At 40.3% G+C, this 22,454-nt stretch overlaps 1 protein-coding gene across 3 annotated transcripts in view; it reads left to right on the top strand.

The window, feature by feature from the left end:
• DMGDH (dimethylglycine dehydrogenase) overlaps window positions 1–22,454 on the top strand; it is a 249,919-nt gene that overhangs the window by 24,394 nt on the left and 203,071 nt on the right. For 2 of the 3 annotated variants that reach the window (XM_028748060.2, XM_028748059.2), the window contains exons 10-16: window positions 953–1,118; window positions 1,820–1,950; window positions 2,800–3,017; window positions 3,220–3,377; window positions 5,731–5,790; window positions 14,647–14,781; window positions 16,318–21,668. In XM_028748060.2, coding sequence (XP_028603893.2) covers window positions 953–1,118; window positions 1,820–1,950; window positions 2,800–3,017; window positions 3,220–3,377; window positions 5,731–5,790; window positions 14,647–14,781; window positions 16,318–16,533 — 1,084 coding nt within the window. In that variant the 3' untranslated portion in view covers window positions 16,534–21,668. Of the gene's footprint in view, window positions 1–952; window positions 1,119–1,819; window positions 1,951–2,799; window positions 3,018–3,219; window positions 3,378–5,730; window positions 5,791–14,646; window positions 14,782–16,317; window positions 21,669–22,454 lie in introns of those variants that run through there. The other variant, XR_013394686.1, reaches the window with a different exon arrangement.

The following is a 22,454-nucleotide window of genomic DNA, read 5'->3' as shown; positions in this document are numbered from 1 at the left end:
AAAACAGCAGCAGGGCAGGAGGTTCCTTTCCTCCTCAATGCCATCTCTTTTCAGGTGCTGCCCGAGGCAGCTGCCTCATCTCACCTCATTCATGGGCTGGCCCTGCAGGTGGTTCATAGGTTGGTTTAGATGTGCAGTTGGTGGCTTACAGAAAGCATAATCCCCACTACGCTTCCATTGTTAAATTTGTATGAGTATAGGCATATTGCAGATATATAAGCATCCATGTATATGTAATGGATGTGGTTTGGTGCCGTGATCCTACTCAATGGCGCTTGTTAGATTTCACCTTTAATCTTCAAAACATACTATAAGAACTTGTGATAATCTCCAGCTGATAATGAAATGCAAAACAAAAAATGACAACATTAAAGATTAATTCACTGAAGCTATTGGGGTTTTTTGGGGGGGGGGTAATTTCAGCTGAAAAAGTTATGAATCTAAAATAGTTCTTCCTTCCACATATGCTTAACCCTTTTGTATAAGAAACAGAAACAGCAGAAAGTCTCCTACGGTTTTACTGGGGAGGTATGTTGGGACTCCAAGTGACCTTAAGTGTCTATCCATGTAATGATGTCCGAAGTTTCTATGTCATTCTTACTCTTGTATTGCATTTATATTCTGCACTTCAATACAGTAATAGCACCTGCATCTGTGGAGTTCCTAGTTTTTGTCTCTAGAATGCAATAATTAATAAATTTTAATGTAAAACATCCACTCAATGGAGTTGAGCAGAATTTGTAATTAAATTAAGCATTAACCTAAAGTTACAGTTAGGGAAATTATTGATAAACTTGCCAAAATAAGGTATGCCTATGATTTTTCAGTTTCATTCCCCTTCCCTACTCATCCAAAGAGGTTAGTAGATGAAAGGAAAGGGAGAGGGCTACTTACAGTTAAGTTGAAAATTACTAGGCACTATTAAAAAAAAATGCACTTATTATTTTTCTAGGCCAAGTTTTCGACGTACAAACTGGTTTGAACCTGTGGGCCATGAATATAAACAGGTGATGGAAAAAGTGGGTGTGATTGATCTCACTCCATTTGGCAAGATTAGCATCAAAGGCAGTGATTCTGCTAAATTTTTGGACCGTCTGATTGCAAATGTGATCCCAAAGGTAAATGGAAACGTAACAGCAATATAGGTCTTGGATTAGTTTTAATATATGCTGACAATAAGTTTATAGTCCTACTCATATGAAGTCCCAATTGTACTGAGCCTAAGAGTGGTTAAGGAAGTAGGATTACACGTACCTCCACCTTCCTGTGTGCACTTGGCCTGACCTGGATCAACCTCATACCCATACTATAGATATAATGTTAGACTGGAGTCTGTACATTTCACATATGCCCACCTTGTGGAAGCTGCATGCCTCGAAATTTAGTTGCGCAAAGATTGCAGGAATTGGAGCTAAACATATATCCTGGAGTAAGTGAGCATACAAATACATACACTGTATTAGTGAAAATAATATATATAATGCATTATATTAGGGAAAATTGCTTACAAAAACGTGTATATTAGGATAAATTTGCACTAAAATTCTGCTGAATTTTCAAATTGCAAACTGACGTGGAAATGTGACTAACTGAAAAACAGAAAAATGAGAAACTAAGAGAAACAAAAACTGACATTCACCTTGTGTGCAGCAAAACCAGAACTGAGGCCTTCAGGAATCCCGTAGAAATCAGTGGTACTTAAGCATGCCTAAGTCTGTGTTGGATTGCAGCCTGTGTATTCTAGGAAGAGCTCAATTTCCTTATAGTGTATAATGTCTGCTGTACTGTATTATAATTTCTTTTCTTTTTTACTATTCAGATAGGTTTCACAAATATAAGTCATATGTTAACCCCAAGAGGCAGAGTCTATGCGGAGCTCACAGTCTCTCATCTAAAGCCAGGGGAATTTTTGTTAATTACTGGTTCTGGGTCAGAGCTTCATGACTTGAGGTCAGTGTACATTGTAACTACTGAAGTTTAAAAAGCCATTTGTGATGATGGAAATAGGGAAGGAGCTGCAGTTCAGGAAAGTCGCAAGAGCTAGAGCACATAGGAACAGATTAAGTTGCCTTGGACTGAGCCAGACTATTGGTCCATCTAGCTCACTAATGTCTACACAGAGTGGCATTGTTTCAGGCAGGGAGTCTTTTCCACCCCTACCTTGACATGCCAGAGATTGAGCCTGGAACAGATGCTTCACCATTGAGCTCTGGCCTTTATGCATACTGGGCTCTTCTGAATCAGAGATAACATTGTAAACAGCTCAGAGTACATCGTAAAAATACTGAGATTACGAATCTTCTCTCCAGAAGTTGCTGGTATAAATCAAAAGTATTGTTGACCTCTCGCTGAGAGTGCTTAGCCTATTTATCCTGGTAAAACAAAGGCTTCAGCAGACTATGATTGCACACTGCAAATAGTGTAGAGGACATATACTAGCAAGGCAGGTATTCATTTGGGTAGAAATGACTAAGGGTCCCAACTAATTTCTGATGGCTGCTCCTTGATAAAAAACTAAATGGAGCTCAAAAAGAAGTTTATAAATATTTGTAGTGATAAATGTTGTGATAGCCTCAGAAAAGCTGTGGAAATTGGTTGTGTTGGCGGATGATATTATTATTCATTTGGGTATCTCATGCATTAAAAATATATATATCTGGAATCTGAATATGGGACAGTAGGGAGTGGGGTGAGAGACGTTCTTCATGACTTGGGTTTACTTGATAGTCATAGTTGTCAACCTAGTTCTTTTATGCATTTTAATGTTTGGTTTAATAAAGTGTTGCCTTTTATTTTCAGATGGATTGAAGAGGAGGCATCTAGAGGACAGTTTAACGTTGAGATCAGAAATGTCACAGACGAAATTGGAGTATTTGGTGTAGCTGGTCCATATGCACGAAAAGTCCTCCAGAAGTTGACAACAGAGGATCTCAGTGATGCAGCATTTAGTTTTCTACAATCCAGACATCTAAACATTGCGGGTATTCCTGTTACTGCAATTAGAATCTCCTATACAGGTAAGGCGGGAGGGGGAGGGATTATTGTTGTTATAAGCAAAACAGCTGGTTTCTATACAAGGCAGCAGTGCTTGCAAGTAATACCACTTTTACTTGCAGAGACAGGTCATTTAATGTTTATTTTCATGTTATGTCTTTAAATAAGCACGGCCATAGTTTAATTCTAGACTTGATTAAGATGTCTACCTTTGGTTTGTAATAGGTGAACTGGGTTGGGAGTTGTACCACAGGCGAGAAGATTCTGCACCTTTATACTCTGCTATCATGGAAGCAGGCCGTGAAGAAGGAATTGACAACTTTGGAACATATGTGATGAATACGTTAAGGCTAGAAAAGGCTTTTCGGGCATGGGGAGCAGAGGTTTGAATATAATTCTTTTTGTTGTTCTTTCTTTGGTCTTATTTGTGTATTGGTCACAGGTAAATCATATTTAACTATTCTGCTTCTTCAAGGCCTGATAAGAGTAAAATAAGAAACAGCTACTATTATGATTTACAACTTCTATTTTTCATGAGGGCAAACTGTTAGTATTCTCAATTACATTTGTGGCACCAAAGCCTCCTTTTTAATTCACTGACTCCCCCCCCCCCAATATTAAAAAGTCTGTTCAATTAAGAGATCACAGTAGTATGTTTGGGTGGAATTCTTACTTAGAGCATGCTCTGATAATTAAACTCTGTGCCGTTTCAGTCTAAAGTGTTTTCAGCTTCTAAGGGGCTTTGAAATTGTGCCCAGATCCTTACACCCATTTTAGCAGGTTACTTTGAAAAGAGCTAAGGGTTTGTCTTCAGAGAAAACAGCATGCACTGTGGAGTCAATGAGACCTACATTTAGGTAGATGTATCCAGGATACAAACCTTTATTCTGAAGCATTTCTAATTCCTTCCTCTGCTGTATGAGGAATTTATAAGAACCTTCTCATTTATCTCAAGGCATTTCTGTTCCAGCAGTCAAAATGTGCACTGATTGCAATTTTGCCTTTGTATGACACACTTTAGATATATATCCTATCATCACAGAGAATATGAATACTAGCTATCCTGTTTGTCCCAATCCTTCTCATAAAATGTTGGATATTATGAAATCCCTTCCATTTTAGAGGAGGCTGAGCTCACACCTTCCACAGATTTAAACAAAATAAAATTCAACAAATGTTTTTAAAATGTTATTGATAATGTTGGAGATAATATACCCTTGCTGGTGCTTCCCCCTTAATACATGAGCACTTGTATGGTGGATGTGTGTAGCAGAGGATGAACAGGAAAAGCAAAGAAAGAACCGTGTGACATGTTCCTGTTCAGTATTTTGCTTGCTTAAGCATGCCTCTCTTCTGGTCCCTCCATTCAGTTCCCATTCCTACCTAGTCAGGATTCCACATCAACTGAGGTTGCTCATGCCACATTGGACTGCTTGCTTATTTATTTATTTATTTATTGTTCCACTTGCACTTCAGGGTATTTTCCTAAAGAAGTTTTGCATTTTCCGAATTGGTATAAGCTTCTTATTTCCCTAATATTTCTCAGCAAAAAGATGCTGATATTAATATGACATCAGCTCCTTCAAAATGCTACGACCGTAATTAGGTCGTGATGCATGCATATATAATTCTCTCCTTCTTTGGAAGTTTTTATGCAGAGGTTGGATGGCCATCTGTCTTGGATGCTTTAGTTGAAATTCCTGCATTGCAGGGGGTTGGACTAGATGACCTTTGCTGTCCCTTTCCGGGTCTGCAATTGTATGATTCCACATGCACAAAAACTGCTGTGGTTATGGAATTCTCTGGTTTCACCTGGAGAGCAGAGATATTCAACATGGCGCACTCCAGATGTTGAGGTTACAACTCTCACCAGCAAGTACCTATGGTCAGGGGTGATAGAAGTTGTAATATACAGTGGTGCTTTGCAAGACGAAATTAATTCGTTCCGCGAGTTTTTCCGTCTTGCGATTTTTTCGTCTTGCGAAGCACGGTGTCGGAAAAGTTTTGGAAAAGCTTCAAAAATCACCAAAGTCTTCAAAAACCTCAAAAAAGGCTACCACACCGCGTGCTATGAGTTGCTCCTCGAAGTCAAGTCGCAACTGTATTAACGGTTTTAAGAAAAAGGAAACAAACTTGCAAGACGTTTCCGTCTTGCGAAGCAAGCCCATAGGGAAAATCGTTTTACGAAGCAACTCAAAAAACCAAAAACCCTTTCATCTTGCGAGTTTTCTGTCTTGCGAGGCATTCGTCTTGCGAGGTACCACTGTAACCACATCTGGAGGACACCACACTGACTACACCTGGTCTAGAGAGCATGCCAATGCAATTGTCTCACTTCAACAATCCCATAGAATTCCCCCTACTGTCTTACCTGTTGAAAATGAGAAGAACAACTGAGGCATCAGTTAGCTGTTCACTGTGGGATGGGGGATAGGAAGGTAGATTTGCAAGTAAATCATTATTGCATCTTCCTTGGTTAGTTCTCAGTGGAGTAAAGGCTTTTTTTCAGGATGTCTCATTTCTTATTGTCTTCTTAACTGTAGATATTGAAGAAATATATGCTTGCATTTTTTTATTGGAGTTACAAATGTCACTAAGAATTACAATCCTTTAACGAAAGAGATGTTACTTGTTGTTCATAAAGAAATAAATGGAAAACAGTATGAGAAAGTGAAAAGACGTGAAGGAAATATGCCATCTAGTGATTAAATCTCTTATTGCATATTTTTTTAACAGATGAATTGTGATACCAATCCTCTGGAAGCCGGACTGAAATATTTTATAAAATTAAATAAGGTAGGTCTGAAACATTTTCTAGATATATATTTATGAAATTATTCCTGGGTTTGCAAGTATTATATATAAACTCTTCAAAACAGATATTGATAAATTTCCACAGCACTGTTCCATGTTGTATGCTGGAGGAATGGTTTCAAATAATGTTGCTATGATAGGTAGATTGGTCCCACTAATTAACTCCATCTGCCAAAGAATGTGAGAATCAGAACTAGTTCCTTGTGCATCTCTTTATCTGAAATGAATTTTGTTCTGGTGTAGAATTTTGGATGCTGATTGATTCATTTCTTTAATTTCTACTGCACAACCATTTACAGATGGTCTGGGTCTGGTCAGTGCTTGGGACAACATGGGGACCCTAGGTATATCACCCTTAGTTCATTTAAAAAGAGGGGAATATAAAGTATAATAAATGTCCAGCTGCTGATATTTATCTCCAGCATTTAGAGAAATAAATTTACTGCAAAATACAGTGAGCCTTTTGAAAGCATGAATGGAGGTAAGAAGTTTACACAAGCCTAAACTATTCACCTGCTTCAATGGAAGAAATAAATTTGCAGATGAAGTCTTGATTGTGACTCCTTAAAAAAAGAATATGCCTGGGTGGAACAGTTCAGGATAGGAAGTCTGTCAAATATTAGTTGCCTCTAGGGGCAAAAAAGACTTTTCTGTGTTTACATGTCAAGGGAATTTAATTTGGAAGGCTGTCCTGGAATTATTCAGGAATGGCCAATGAAGAATAATTAATTTCAAAATATTGCACAGGCCTGGCTCTTGTGTGCTGTAAGGTGATGGTTAAAGCAGATTGCAGCAGATGTTGGTGCCCTCTTACTCAGTTGAGTAGCTTTGTGTATATAATTTGGATCCATTCCAGGATTCGTAAGAGATTTACCCAATAAATTGTGCCATTAAAAGGTGTTCGCATGTCTTATTGACAGATTGAATTATAATATTTTAGTTCCAAGGGACCCAAACATCATTGTCCTTAATTAACTCCTTTTATTTTTCTGACTGGATAAGAAAACAAACTCACAATTTGGGAGTTTCTATCTACACTCTACACATCTGCACACTTCGCTTAAAAATAATAATAGCAATTGCTACTGAGAATGTTTCCTATAAATGAATACAGCGTATAGGAGTATATACCAAGGGTTACATCGTAGAAGGCACCTGCTGTAACAATTTGTCACAAATACTCAGATGAATCTCTTCAGGTATGATATAGAATGAAAGCAAATGACAGACTAATACTCCTGCTAAGCAGCCCCACTTCCTTGCCTCAGAGGATCAGAATGAGCTCTGTTACACAGTAGGTAGAGGCCAAAGATCAGTACCAAGGAAGTACAAGGATGAGGGAAGGAAATGCCACCTGAAAAGAATCATGGCACCATAGGGACACTATCTTTCTGTTCCTGATACCACACTTGAATGAAAGTTTAATTGAGCAAATCTTTTGTAAGTCACTTTGAAAGCTTCTCAGGTCTATATAAAGCAGGCTAGAAATAGTTTTAAATAAATTTTTAAAAAAGAATTTGGGAATCAGAACCTTTTATACAATTTGCTCATAAAAGAAACCTTAGACATAAATGGAAGGACAGTACTTTGATTGGAGTCTTCGTATTCTGCCATATATGCTCACACTAGAAAGTCGGGCTGGTTTTATTGCTATTCCATTTTGACAATAGGCATTTTTGGGACTTTAAAAAGGTAAAGGTACCCCTGCCCGTACGGGCCAGTCTTGACAGACTCTAGGGTTGTGCGCCCATCTCACTCAAGAGGCAGGGGGCCAGCGCTGTCCGAAGACACTTCCGGGTCACGTGGCCAGCGTGACATCGCTGCTCTGGCAAGCCAGAGCCGCACACGGAAACGCCGTTTACCTTCCCCCTAGTAAGCGGTCCCTATTTATCTACTTGCACCCGGGAGTGCTTTCGAACTGCTAGGTTGGCAGGCGCTGGGACCAAACAACGGGAGCGCACCCCGCCGCGGGGATTCAAAAACACCACAAAAACTTGGAATGTACTTTCCTAGCCAATTAAGCCTTATGTGAAGAATTGCAACAGTGCAACTGTATCCCATGCTTGTTTACTCAGAAGGGAGTCTCACTGACTTCAAATGTTTGTGAGACTGTAACCTTAGTCTTCATTACTTTTTTTGTCAAAGTATAAATTATTTTGAGGCTTTTCATTTCTTTGATTTTTAAAAGTACAGCAGTTATTACAGGTAAGCAACCATATACAGCAGTTTTGCTGCAGCAGCAGTAGTAGTTGTGAGAGGTATTTTCAATTCTATCACTGCTTTGGTGTTGCTGGTTTTCAGAAACAACAGCCTGATGGCTGAATGTAGACAAAGAAAATCCAGGAAAAAACTTAAATTTTGATGGAGGTCTGCTGACTGAGGTGGTCATGGTAATGTAGGGGTAAAAGTGGCTATGTCAGAATTCCACATCTATGGAATGGCTGAGGGAGGTCTGCCTTGCCCATGGGGTTTTGTGTCTAATATAGAAGTATGGGTGTGTTGCTGTTTTGATTAAGGAATCAAAATGTCAGTAACCAGACCTGCTAAAAAGTGGGTTGTTGTTTTTAGAGGACCACTTCCTTGATCAGAAAATTCATTTTCACTGATGGAAGTTATATGAAGATTAATTACATCAGTCTCTGTGTTTTTGACATTAATATTTATCAACTGGCATTTTTCTGGTGCTTTCATTTTAAAAAAAAAAATCTGATTGGAATAACTTGGTCAGAGTCAGCCCTCAGCTATTGGGGATTGGTATACATTGAGTGGGCAAGGCTTTCCAGCCATGGTGAAAGCCAAGGATGCAGTGACTTTTGGAGACTATTTGGATGCTTTTGTGGTGCATATCATGAAGAATTTCAAGGAAACTTGCAGCAGGGTTGGTATTGTGCTTGACTGCCGCAAAGACCCATCAATCAAAAACCTTATGGTAAAGTGTCAAATTGGGAAAGGAAGGAAATAAGAGTTGACATTAGCAGCAGGGACAGCATATTGCCTGTGCAATGGAGAACATTAATCAAATCCAAGGAAAACAAGGCCTCACTTGTTCTGTTCCTCAACAGAGAACTGCTGCAGCAGGCATAACATAGTGACACAGACAAGCAGTGGTGATCATGATGGTTATGATGCTTCGTCAGTTGGAAGAAACACAGACCACCTCAACTCCACTCATATGATTGTGCATCTGTCTGAGGCAGGGTCAGGTGGACATAACAGTCACTGTCACAAGGAGCGATAGAGATGCTTTATTGCTACTGATGGCCTTCTAACCTCATCTCAACAGTGAGCTATGGATGAAAGCAGTCACGTCAAATTATATGAATTATATGTTGCCAAGCACAAAGTGGAATGGTATGATTAAGGAAGAGATGGACAGCTGGGCTTTCATGCCACCTTGGGGCATGATACCACAAGCTAGCTTCCAAGACTGGAAGACCTGTTAAAAGTCTCCATCTCCTGTCTCATACATACCTGATGTCCCCCTGATTTGAAGTGTCTTACACACCTGATGTATGAACCTACCAGGAAGACACATTCAATTCATATTCTGTTCATTTGCTCCATTCAGAAAGGGAAAGAAGTGCAATGCTATCAACAGAAGAAGCACTTATTCAGCAAATTGTTGAGCCCACCACCAAGCCTTAATTTTTTAAATGCTATTGTGGCAAACTCAGTTTTCCAAGTCCCACAGAAAGTGGTTGACACATTGAGCACATTTTGCCCTCTCTACAGACGACAAAAGCCATTTAGCTGAGTGATTGGACATTACAACCTGTGGGTGTTCAAGTGGACATCAGTTTGCTTATGTGCATTATTTGTGAAAGTGAACTGGAAATCAGGATGCAATGTGTGGATTGGTGCCAAAATCCATACAGTTACAACCATGACAGTGATTTATGTGTGTATTGAAGGTGTCTTGTTATTTTGAAATGTTGTATTGTTTACTTAAGGATTAGATTTTAGTCCAAAAAAAAAGATTTCAGCCAAAATAGGTTGTCTATATAATTTGTTGCTTTTGGCTCCATTACTGTTTAGGTAGCCTTTTAGGGCATAGAGCAGGGGTGTGGAGTTTTATCAGTTTGAGGGTCACATTTTCTCATGGGAAGCATACCAGGGAGGGACCACAGGCCAGTGCTCAGAAAATTGCCAGAATCAAAAGGATATGTAGGCCCCATTCTAGCCATACAAAACTCAGAGAGGGGTGTCATACTAGCTAACTTTTCAAGCACCAAACTAGAATGTGTGTCTTCTGGGATGTAGTCCCAGGTGAGTCACATGATCCACACCTCATCCTTGCCCTGAAAAAGTTTTTTTTCCAGGGTCAGAGTGCAGCACTAGAGCATGGCACCCAAAATGGTCGTCAAGATCTTGTGCAAAAAACCCGGGATGTCCTGTTTTTCCAGGGCACTTAGGAGGTATGGTGTGTGTGTGTATGTGCATGTACCTACACACAAGTAAGTAAGAGGCCTTTATCCCACAGAGTATTTATAATGGCCATTTATAATGTTGGGTACAGCTTCGCAGAGGCAAATGGTCCTATTTTTGACAACTCATGAGTTGCAATGATTCTTGGCTCAGCCCAGGCTGCTGAGTCTTCAGAAGTCAGGAAGCAGCTAAAGGTGACCACTGTGTTTAAGTGGCTACTGCCCTGCCACCATTAGGGCACAGTTCTGTCGCCACCCTTGAGATGGAATGGCTTGTGCCTGCAGGAACCCACTGCAACTCCTTCACTTTTAAGGATCCTACCTGAGCACCATTTGATATGTCAAAGTTGTGAAAACAGAAAGCAATAAACCCTCCCATGCAGGGGCAACAAGAATATATACCCCACAGGGTTGCAAAAACTCTATGATCAGTTCTGCCAGTCCTGGGCCCAGGTAAGTTTTCTTCCTAATCCCATCAACCAGCAGCTAACACTGGGTCCAGAGAAATCTTGCACTAATTTACTTCAACCTATGTTACATAATATAGGGACGCGGGTGGCGCTGTGGGTAAAAGCCTCAGCGCCTAGGGCTTGCCGATCGAAAGGTCGGCGGTTCGAATCCCTGCGGCGGGGTGCGCTCCCGTTGTTCGGTCCCAGCGCCTGCCAACCTAGCAGTTCGAAAGCACTCCCGGGTACAAGTAGATAAATAGGGACCGCTTACTAGCGGGAAGGTAAATGGCGTTCCGTGTGCTGTGCTGGCTCACCAGAGCAGCGATGTCACGCTGGCCACGTGACCCGGAAGTGTCTCCGGACAGCGCTGGCCCCCGGCCTCTTGAGTGAGATGGGCGCACAACCCTAGAGTCTGTCAAGACTGGCCTGTACGGGCAGGGGTACCTTTACCTTTACCTTTATGTTACATAATGTTATAGCAAAGAGAGTAGGTAGGGATGGGCAGGCTAGGAAAATGCTAGCTGGATCCTCAAGAGGGAGATTGCTTGCCCTTTAATAAAAAATTCAGTCAAATCTGAGAAAGATGGCTAGGAGGAGTTGCATATGTGGCATGTTTTCTGCTTCACCCCTACCCCCCCCCCCAAGCACATGGGCACAAGGGAAGGCTCCCTGTGCAATTGGAAAGCCAGCCTTTATCATACATAAGCTGTATTGAAAGTAATGGGAGTTGAGCACAAGTACTCTTCTAGTACTGTTTGTCCCTTGTGCAAGAGAAGCTCCTGCAGGATTGCAATTTTGTACAGTACTTGTTTCTTTGCTCCACTTTTATCGCCCTTTGTTGAATTCATGCATGGAGAGTCTTTCCTCTGATACTGCACATGTAGACTGAACTACAGTATGCTAACACATTTTCCTTCTGGAAATAACATGACATATGAATCATTTCCCTATGTTGGGATTTTAGTTCCTCATGCATGATTTTAAAGTGAATGAAGGAGGTTGGGGTATAGATACAGTGAACATTATTTTAAGTTTAAGTTGTATAGTTTCATTTGCTATAGTCAGTGCTTTTTTCTGAGGGTACGCAGGGGTACACATACCCCTAAACATTTTGTGAATCTTTGTACCATTGTCCATTTACTGCATTTATTTTTCTGGATTTGAACTATAAAATAGTTATTTCTTGAGTCAAAATGAGAGTACCCATAAACATTTTTTTAAGAAAAAAGCACTGGCTACAGTGGTAAAAACTATTACAAAACAATTTTGGGAAGATTATCCTAACATACAGTATAGCAAAAATCCAGAACCTCCACAGTGGAATGCGCAAACATAAAGAAATTCAGTAAAAGAAATACATAGCGAAAGTATATTAATTAAAGCTATGGTTCTCCTTTATTGTCAATAGGAAAGGAAATAATATAGCACATAAACTAAAATGTTTTCTTGATCATTGATTTAGCTGTTGTATAATACCTGGTAAATATGGTTTGAACCATCCTTTTCTTTCTTAGAACTAAATATAACACACATGAAATTTTCTCTCACAAATTAATTTGTGAGGGTTTTTTTTTAAAAGGCTAAAGCAAATCAAAATTACTCTAGCTGTTGCCCTGTTTATATATTCACAGGCGTTAACTACCTTCTATGCAATTAATCTAGAAGTGACCCATTAAAGCAATTCACATCTGTTACCAGGTCATACTCAAGGCTCCAATTATGACTGCTGCATTAACCTTCATGCAAACTGTGTTTTCCATTTATAAATGATGGATTTATGGGAGTCAAGTGAATAATGTTGAAGAGTAAGCATGGGGGAGCTTGGAAGTATTCAAATGCATGGGCTTCTTTTAAGGACAGTTTCACTAGAACATGGAGAAGCAATGCACAGAACTACTGGCTGCAGATAAGAAATGCCAAGAGCCAACAAATGTAAATTGTCAGATTCACATCTATGATTTCCGCCCCCCCCCCCCCTTTCCATTGTATCTCCTGGAAATAACTGGAGTCAACCAAAAGCAATAGCGCACTCAATTTATATCATCTGGTGTACTATGGATTACTGCTTTTAATTGGCAAAGCCTGATTGCCATTTTCTATAAGGGTATGTCTGCACTGCTATCTCTCTGGTGGCTCGTGTTTTGGTTTGCCCTTCATTGTCTCTCATCTTCTCTCTACCTCTATTAATACATTCATGGTATATGGAGAGGACAGCAAAGGAAAAGGAGACACTAAGGACAAGAAATAAATTGTGCCTGTTCAAGCAGCATGCTGCCCATGCCTGCTCACAAGTGTGAGTAGGAGAAGTGGCACATGGATTGCAATAGCATAGTGTCCTGGTTTAATTGCTAGCAAATTAATTGGCAAGTAGAAGGGCAACATGTGTTTAAAACATGGGTAAGGAAACTTTCTAGCCTGGCAGACCAGATTGTTATTTCCTCCACCCCTTGTGGGCCAAGTTTGACAGGCCAGCAGATCCTATTTTGCCCCAAAAGGCAAAGACTCTCTCAAAACACTATTTGTGCAGTGCTTTGAGCTGCGCTTCTGAAGATTTGACAAATCAGCTGATTGCCAGATCTTCAGAAACCCCTTTTAGAACACTGTTTTCTGCAGCCTTGGGGTTTTGCAGGTACCGTCAAACAACTGTTTGGGCTGAGCCCCACCTTACCTGACCCACACCTGTAAAGTGGCCTTACAAGCCAAATGAGAAACCTGGCTGGCTAATTAGGTCTGCAGAGCAGAGCCCCCGCCCCTTGCATATTGTCTCCTGGGCTTGAGGGATGTTGCAGGAAAGTTCAGTACTGACTTGCTTGAGAGAGGTGGAGTCCTGTGGAGGAAGGCCACGTAGGTTTGTCCCGGCCACATCAACTGTCTGCAGCATTTTTCAGGAAAACCCGTGTACATATCCTGAGGCACTCCATGTGTGGTTTTGCTGCCTGCCAAAAACACGTACTCCCTGTTTCCTTTTCTTATATTGAAGCTGGGCAGTGGCAATAACAGCAGCAGAAGCATATTTTGAACTGAGATTAGGAAGGCTTCCCACACCTATGTTCTCTTTTGCCCTGTCACAGCTACAGTAATAGCATGCCAGGTTGCAAGGAATTACAGGCAAAATTCTCTCTCATTCCCTCATGTGCCCAGCGCTGGGGTGATGGAAATAGGAAAAGGAAGATTTCTGTATTTCTACTGCTTCTTTTGCCAGCTTCCAGCTTAAAGTGTTCTTGGGTATGGTGGATACGGACAGGGAGTATTTAATCCAAACCTGAGTAGAGTGTTGGGAGTTGTAAAGCTCACTTTTCATACTGAGGCCAGCTTTAAAAGCCCCTGAAGTTCATTTTCAAGGCTAGCTTGGAGAACTTCACCAGCATATCTCTCTCTGTTTGGTCATTTGTTTTAGACAGAACATGCAAGAGTCTTTCCCACAACTGTTACCTCACGTCTTTTTAACTTGAGAGAGATACCTCAGGCAAAGCCCTGGGGTTTTCTGCATGCAAAGTATTTGCACATAGCATGAGCTACCCCAATAGCTTTGGAATGCACAAAGTAGTTTACCAGATAAATGTCTGTTGCTGCTATCTTTTGTGGGATCGGGAGGCGGGGAAGGGGATGTGGGCTTTCTTGCAATAATTTTCTATAAATGTCTCTGCTGTTACTTCCCCATGTAAGTAGCCAAGAGGAAGCTTGAGCTCTTTTCAGTACAATATTTTTAAAGGTATATAATCAGAATGTATAGTGCTTAAAGGTTACAAATGTAGACAAATATGAGGTAAAATAACTGAACATACCCACATTGTGAGCAAGATGAAATAACATTCAAGAAGCCCAATGGTTTAATTTAATTTGTACTTTTATCTAAAGCTTAATAATGGATGGAAAAACAAGTGAAGGCAAATTTAAATGCTTGCATCCATAACCCTGTCACAGAGCCTGACTAATCATTTATCATCATTATCTTTTTTTCCCAGCCAGCAGACTTCATAGGAAAGCAAGCACTGAAGCAGATTAAAGAAAAGGGGCTTGAACGGCAACTTGTGTATCTCACCTTGGAAACGGATAATGTTGATCCAGAGGGAAATGAAAGTGTCTGGTATAATAACAAGGCACGTAGCATAGATTTTGTTTCAAAAAACTGAAGCAAAGTTTTCTAGAACATACTGTGCTCCCATCCATATTTCAAAATGAACAAAAGATAGTTTGCACACAGTTTAAAAAGGGTTGCAAACACCAGCATATGTTTGCGCAAGGAAATACACACATGTGCAATGACATATGTTTTTATTTTTGCTATAACAGATTTAAAAATGCCACCCCTTTGCAATTTCTACCAGTGGCAGTTCTCACAGTCCTCTGCTGGGCTTCTCACAACAAAAGGAATTTGCTACTGGGCTAGGTTCAAAGTGCTTGTGTTAATACTCAGAGCTCGAAGCACCTTGGACCCAAAGATTATGTAAAGAAGAAGTGGAAGAAGAGTCTGGATTTGATATCCCGCTTTATCACTACCCTAAGGAGTCTCAAAGCGGCTAACATTCTCCTTTTCCCTTCCTCCCCCACAACAAACACTCTGTGAGGTGAGTGGGGCTGAGAGATTTCAGAGAAGTGTGACTGGCCCAAGGTCACCCAGCAGCTGCATGTGGAGGAGCAGGGAATCGAACCCGGTTCACCAGATTACGAGTCCACCGCTCTTAACCACTACACTACACTGGCTCTCTAAAGTAAAGGACTGATGAGGACTGTCCTGATGTTCTCTGTGCTCCCCCCCCCCCCCTGCTTTGAAACAGAATCAGGACTCCAGTCCACCCAGCTTTCAGGCAGACAAGATAAGACAGCCTGCTGAAATTGGACACAGCTTATAATTCAGGAGGGAGAGAGAGGCTGGGAGGAAACAGGAAAGCAGGGAGAAAACACATCCTGACCTAAGTAGGTCACAATAGCAGCACTACCTTCATACAAATGTATGGTAAAAAAATTAAGAAGTGGGTCCTGGGTCCTCAGTTGCATTTTTGGGTTAAAGGAGGGTTCCAGGTCCAAAAAGGTTGAAGACCTGTGTTCACACAGAAATTGTGCCACCTTCAGGTGTCAAATTTCCAAAGAGAATTAATACTTTGAGATGTATTCAGATCAATGGACTTTAATAACTCGTGGTTTCAGTGGGTCTACTCTAAGTATGATTTAATTTAATATATCTCAGAAATTAGAAATGGAAAATTTATTACAATATTGAGTCACTTTTTAGATCCATCTGCATGTGCCATATCAATAGCTTTCATTTATATAAATGAAAGTTATTTCTTTAGAGTGGGGAATATTCTAAAAACTGTATTTATTACTTGAGGAATGTGATATATTTTTATGCTTCAGTGTAAGTTTGTAGGGTAGGTTTGTATGCAGCGGTTGAGCTATGTTGCTACTCAAGAACAGGTGATGCATGTGCAATATCTTTTTCCAGGGCACAAATTATTCTCTATGTTGAGATGCTCCCAGCCTTTTTTTGGTTAAAGCAGACAAGATAACTATGTAACGTGCAGTCATGTGTTTGATTTTCTAACATGCTGACTGTTTTATTGAATAATACAACCTACATCAACTGTGTAGGCTTCCATACACTAAAACCTTTGTGATATTTGGGTAATTTACAGGTTATTGGCAACACCACATCTGGATGTTACAGCTACAGCACTCAGCAGAGTCTGGCTTTTGCATATGTCCCTGTGGAACTCAGTAAAGTTGGACAGAAACTGGAAGTTGAACTACTAGGCAAAAATTATCAAGCAACTATTATCCAGGAGCCATTGGTTATGACTGAGCCAACAAGAACACGGCTTCAGAAGAAGGGTGGAAGTGCTAAAATATAAACAGGCAGGCGTTTAATTCCTCAATATTAAGAGTCAATACTTGATTAGCATATTTCATTTGAGTTGAATGCAAATTACACATGAAATAGGCAACAAAATAATACTTTATGTTTACTAATCATTAAGAATAAGGAACAATTTAAGAAACAACTGTTACTTATACACATTAGTTCTTGCAAATAATGTACACCAAGTCAGTAAATAGCAGCAGCAACAGTCTTGAGTATGTTGTAAAAAAATGGGATTGTTGCAGTATGATTGAGCAAGTGGCAGGAGTCCTGGGCTACAGAGCATGTGGCAAATCTTTGTAGAAATAATGGTGTGATCACAAAGGAGAACAAAATACTGAGGCTATAAGCCCATGAATTGATGGGAATTTGAAAGCTGTGAGAGCCTCCTAGCTAGGTTGGCACAGTGGTGAAATAAGTTCCATATCTGAAGCAAGGGTCTAGGTAACCAAACAGAAATTTACTCAGAAGACAGTTTTACCTCCAATGATTTTTGAACTTGCATTGCATATAAGGATGGGGGAGAAATTCAATTCAGTTTGTATTTAAAGGTGAACTTATCTCATTTGCACTTTCTGAAATACTGCACAAACCAAAAGATAGCTATCATTTGAAATTCATAATTCTCCAATTTTGGGGGCATTTTTCCCAACCAAATCGTGTGTATAAAAATGCATGTACTAAGGTTAAGTGTGTATAAAAATGCATATATCTGTGAGAATAACATACAAAAATGCATTATATTAGGGGAAATTGCTTTGCCAAATTGTGCATACTGTATTAGGCAAAATTGCATACACATATGTATACATTGGACGCGGGTGGCGCTGTGGGTAAAAGCCTCAGCGCCTAGGGCTTGCCGATCGAAAGGTCGGCGGTTCGAATCCCCGTGGCGGGGTGCGCTCCCGTTGCTCAGTCCCAGCGCCTGCCAACCTAGCAGTTCGAAAGCACCTCCGGGTGCAAGTAGATAAATAGGGACCGCTTACTAGCGGGAAGGTAAACGGCGTTTCCGTGTGCGGCTCTGGCTCGCCAGAGCAGCGATGTCACGCTGGCCACGTGACCCGGAAGTGTCTCCGGACAGCGCTGGCCCCTCTTGAGTGAGATGGGCGCACAACCCTAGAGTCTGTCAGGCAGGGGTACCTTTACCTTTTATGTATACATTAGTAGAAATTCACAATAAATTACTGTTGAATCTTCTAGGGGACATATGAAAAATGGTGAATCGATGTGGAAGTCATAGAGCTAAATTTAAAATAGGGAGGGGGGGATGAGAAATAGCGAAACTAAATTCATATTCCTCCATCCCTATTTGCAAAAGAGCTAGTTGGTCCACACCATTTGGGCTATTTTTTTAAAAAAAGGAAATTGGGAAAGTGAATTGGAGATAAAACCAATGACACCACAGGGGTCTAGATTCCTAGGTACTCTAGATGGTGATTTATATCAGAAAATAGGGAATCTCTGTGTGTGTGTGTGTGTGTGTGTGTGTGTGTGTGTGTGTGTTTCTGTGTTTCTTTGAACACCTGTACAACGCAAATCTCTCATTTGAAACTTCATGGCTGGTGGGCTAGCCCTTCCAGAAAAATCTATCTGCCTTGGTTGAATAGCCTGTGCCGGATACCAAATCCATAAAACATTGATTAATTTCATTCTTAAGCCATAATTTTTCCTTTTCATAAACCTAATGCTAATGCTAACTTAAAACAATTCTGTGTCCCTGCTCACACTATTCAACACTAAATTTTCATTGTCCTATTTAAAGGTCACTTAAACAAAAATTGCTCAAAAGTGCAGAATCTTCCACAGAAACTGATACATCTAAGTCCTTCAGTAAAGAAGCTGACGCATAAATAAGACATGCCAGTAGAAACACAGTTTGAATAATGAGCACCTATTATTGCCAATGATTTAATGCAAGCTGACATTACATTGTACAGATCTGAGTATCTGTTTACAAAGCGGGTCGCAATAAAATATAGAAGCTGACAGGATTGCCCATAGTGCTAGCTGGAGTGAGAGAGAAAAATCCATTTCAAAATTATTCTCTTACATTTTATATTATTTGGCCTGTTTTCTTCAACCATGACAGGATCTGATTTTATTTTTTTAAGATGACATTGTTTGTAATCAATCACTTTTTACATCTTAGTTTGCCAATACATTCTTTTAGATGTTAAAAATGATTAGAATTAAGCATATTTCATGTAGAAACAAAAATATATAAACACAGGGCACAATTTCTCTCCTGCCTCATTACCTATAGAACTCATTTGTAAAACTGTGAACAAAGGGAAACTTTTATCTCTCCACCTACCCCTTGCAGCTAGGTGCTTGTCCAGCCGTTATGTGGAACGGAAGGTCCATAGATAGATAGATAGATAGATAGATAGATAGATAGATAGATACCTCCCATAGTATAGTCATCCCCAACCTGCTGCCCTCTAGAATATGGCCATGTGGCCTGGGGTTGATGGGACTTTTAGTGCAAAACATCTGGAGGGCACAATGTTGGAGAAGGTTGTTATGGTGGTACTGGTCTTTACTACACCACATGAATGGGCTACTTGCTCTTGGAGCATGAATAGCTTGCACACAGCACTTTGCACAGATGCTACTATGGGAGGTACGCATGCACACCCCTACCCCAGATTTAAGCCTGTGCTTTGTGGAGTCCTTTACAGATTATAATTTATTTATTATATCTATAACATGCCAGGATTGGCTCCCAAAGCAGTTTACAATTAAAGCCTCTTAAAAGGGGACAATATACCGTAATTAAGGATATGTTTGTGACTAGAATAGATCAGGCCTTTTATATTAATTATTTATTGGTGTGATTTCACTTGCTGAATAATCATAAAATGTAAGTTCATACACGTTTGCAATTCCTGATGAATATCATATATTTTTGTTCCTTGCATTATTAAAATTCATACACTTTTTCCTTTCAAAGCAATATAGTTTTTTAAAAGCCCTTGTTCATGTTTTCATGTCGCCAATTTTTTAAGCAGATGGAGATTGTAATTCAGTGGTTTTGTAAGAAAGGTAGCTCTAGCAGTTATCCTTGAGAAATGCTGTCGACATGCCTAGATTACTTAACTTGTTGCACACTAACTGACACAAGTTAAAGCAAGAAAATGCAGAGAGACCTTACTTTTTCTTCTTAACCGGTTTCCTAAAGTTTAAGTCAGGCATAGGCAAACTCCCATCATCCCTAGCTAACAGGACCAGTGGTCAGGGATGATTGGAATTGCAGTCTCAAAACATCTGGAGGGCCGAGTTTGCCTATGCCTGGTTTAAGTTACAAATATTTCAGTCAGAAGAGTTACACTGGGCAGCACAGCTAAGCCCACAAATAATTATTTTTATATACTGTACAATACAATAAGGCCCCAGACTCCTAGAGCATTCTACAGTAAATGCAAGTAGCTCAGACTGAAGAGCAAGACTGAGGACTAGATGTTCTAAGAGTTGGTGGAGTCGGATTGTCTTTAGGATAAGCTAGGATTGCCACCTAAATGGTACTCTAGAAGTTCTTAACCCGAGGTACTACTTCCGGTTAGCGGAGTCTGTAACCCAAAGTGTTTGTAACCGGAGGTACCACTGTACATCCTTTTTCTTACCTGATTCGAAGCAGTCCTATAGGGAGAATGTTCTTGGCCTCCTGCTGGTTATTTTTCACTAGTAGAAGACTTCTATCCTTGTTATCCTTTTAAAACTGACAACAAAATAAAATCCAGTTGGTAATCCTCAGTGTCCACATGTGGCCTGCTAATGTATACAGTGGTACCTGGGGTTAAGAACTTAATTCGTTCCGGAGGTCTGTTCTTAACCTGAAACTGTTCTTAACCTGAAGCACCACTTTAGCTAATGGGGCCTCCCGCTGCCGCCATGCCACCGGAGCACGATTTCTGTTCTCATCCTGAAGCAAAGTTCTTAATCCGAGATACTATTTCTGGGTTAGCAGAGTCTGTAACCTGAAGCGTATGTAACCTGAAGCATCTGTAACCTGAGATACCACTGTACAGTGAGACTTACATTGTTAAGAAGGTTGCCTGAAGTAGCATAGGATAAATCAGGTTCTGATAATTGGGCTGTGCTATAACCAATTGTTAAATGAAAGAGAGGGAACATAGACAAGCATACAAATTATCTGAAATGTGAAGGGAAAATACATCTTGTCCTTGGTCTGGAGGAGGAGAGTGAAAATTGCTGCAGCTAACAGATTTGCCCACAGATCAGATAAAAGTGCTGCTGCAGTTTGGCAGACTATTGGGTGGGTGGTGGAGTCAACCCTGAAGAAAGTACCCCAGAGGGCACTTGGAGGCTGCCACCCCCTTTAAGTTTGTATTGATGAATTTATCAATCTAGTAGAAGAAAACGAGTAATGCATTATTAGGTGGTAATTGAAATAATATTTTTTGCTTCCAAAAAGTTGCCTATAAGCAAGTGACTGAATCAGTAAAGAGTAAGGCAAGAAAGAAGTGGCTGTGTTGCTGTTTCTTTGGCTTTGTACTGACGTGGGTGGAGGTAGGCGAATGATCTGGGTCTCAAAATGTTTAATGCTGCCATAGATTCTTCACAAATGAGAAATTCACTTTGTGACAAGTGGTTGGTTGGAAATAAAGTGTGTTAAGGGTGTGGTTGGTGGGAATGGTTGAGAGTGAGATTTGCATGTGGGAGTGTGCTATTTTTGGGAGATGCTATTGTGAAAGAAAGTTTAGGCACAGCTGCCTCCTTAGTTATTTTGCTTAGCAAATGATGCTTTAATATGTGAATTCTGATTGTACTTTTGTCTTTGATTTTTTACTTGTAATGTTTACTGATGTTGATATTTTGTTTCACTGTTAATGGTGCTGCTTTAAATGTGGATCTTTATTACATTTTTGTGTATGATTGTTATTTGCAATGTTCTTTTCTAGTATTTTGTAATATTTGTATTTGATGTTGTATGATGTGCTGTAAACTGCTTAGAGATTCTCTTTCCCCATGCGATGTAAAACAGAATAGAAATAATAAAGTAAGATTCCTATGCTTCTAAGCCAGCTTTATAAACACCAGATCCATATAAGACAATCACCTGTTCGTTTAGTGTTTTCTACAATAATAAACCTTGTTATTCTTCCATTTCTGCTGTTCTCAACATAGGTTCAGGATGTCCGGAGCACACTTGTAAGAGTTCTTAAGTTATGGCTTCCCTCCTTCACCCATTTGCAGTCACTAGATTTACCTAACCCTGAATTACAGGTTTTGCCTTTAACTGTCCTAGTAACCTTGGGCTCCCAGCCATCAGATAACAGTCATGGTTTCCAGTAGGGCCTGTAATCTTAACTCACTGCAGCTCAGCACAGTGCCTAAGGCATGGGTAGGCAACCTAAGGCCCAGGGGCTGGATCTGGCCCAATCGCCTTCTAAATCCGGCCCGCAGATGGTCCAGGAATTAGTGTATTTTTACATGAATAGAATGTGTGCTTTTATTTAAAATGCATCTCTGGGTTATTTGTGGTGCATAGGAATTCATTCATCCCCCCCCCCCCAAAAAAAAGATTGCTGACCCCATGGCTAAGTCAAAGGATTGGGCCGTTCATAGAATAATACTGCTGTGTTCTGCTTTAATATTTCCATTTTTTTACCAGATTATTTCTTTTTTACGGCTCTTGCACTTCGGCTGAAACATTCCCTTACAAGATTTCAAAATAAAACATTTACTAAAGGAAGCCCATTTGTGAGATGCACATTTTAACCAGCACAATTAACAAGAGAATGAAACAATATCGTAAGCCTAGGGAAGGCACCAAAAGGATGAGGCAGCTGGTGCTGCTGCAGCAGGTCTTCCCTGGAGCATCCCCTTCCACCCCTAACCCCGGACCATGCTCTGTACTTCTTTAAGCCCTCTGGACAGACGCAGGCTGGG

Source organism: Podarcis muralis, chromosome 11, assembly GCF_964188315.1.
Source record: "Podarcis muralis chromosome 11, rPodMur119.hap1.1, whole genome shotgun sequence".
Classification (NCBI taxonomy): Eukaryota; Metazoa; Chordata; class Lepidosauria; order Squamata; family Lacertidae; genus Podarcis; species Podarcis muralis.
Note: the sequence above shows the minus strand (reverse complement) of the source record. Positions and strands in the feature narration are given on the sequence as shown.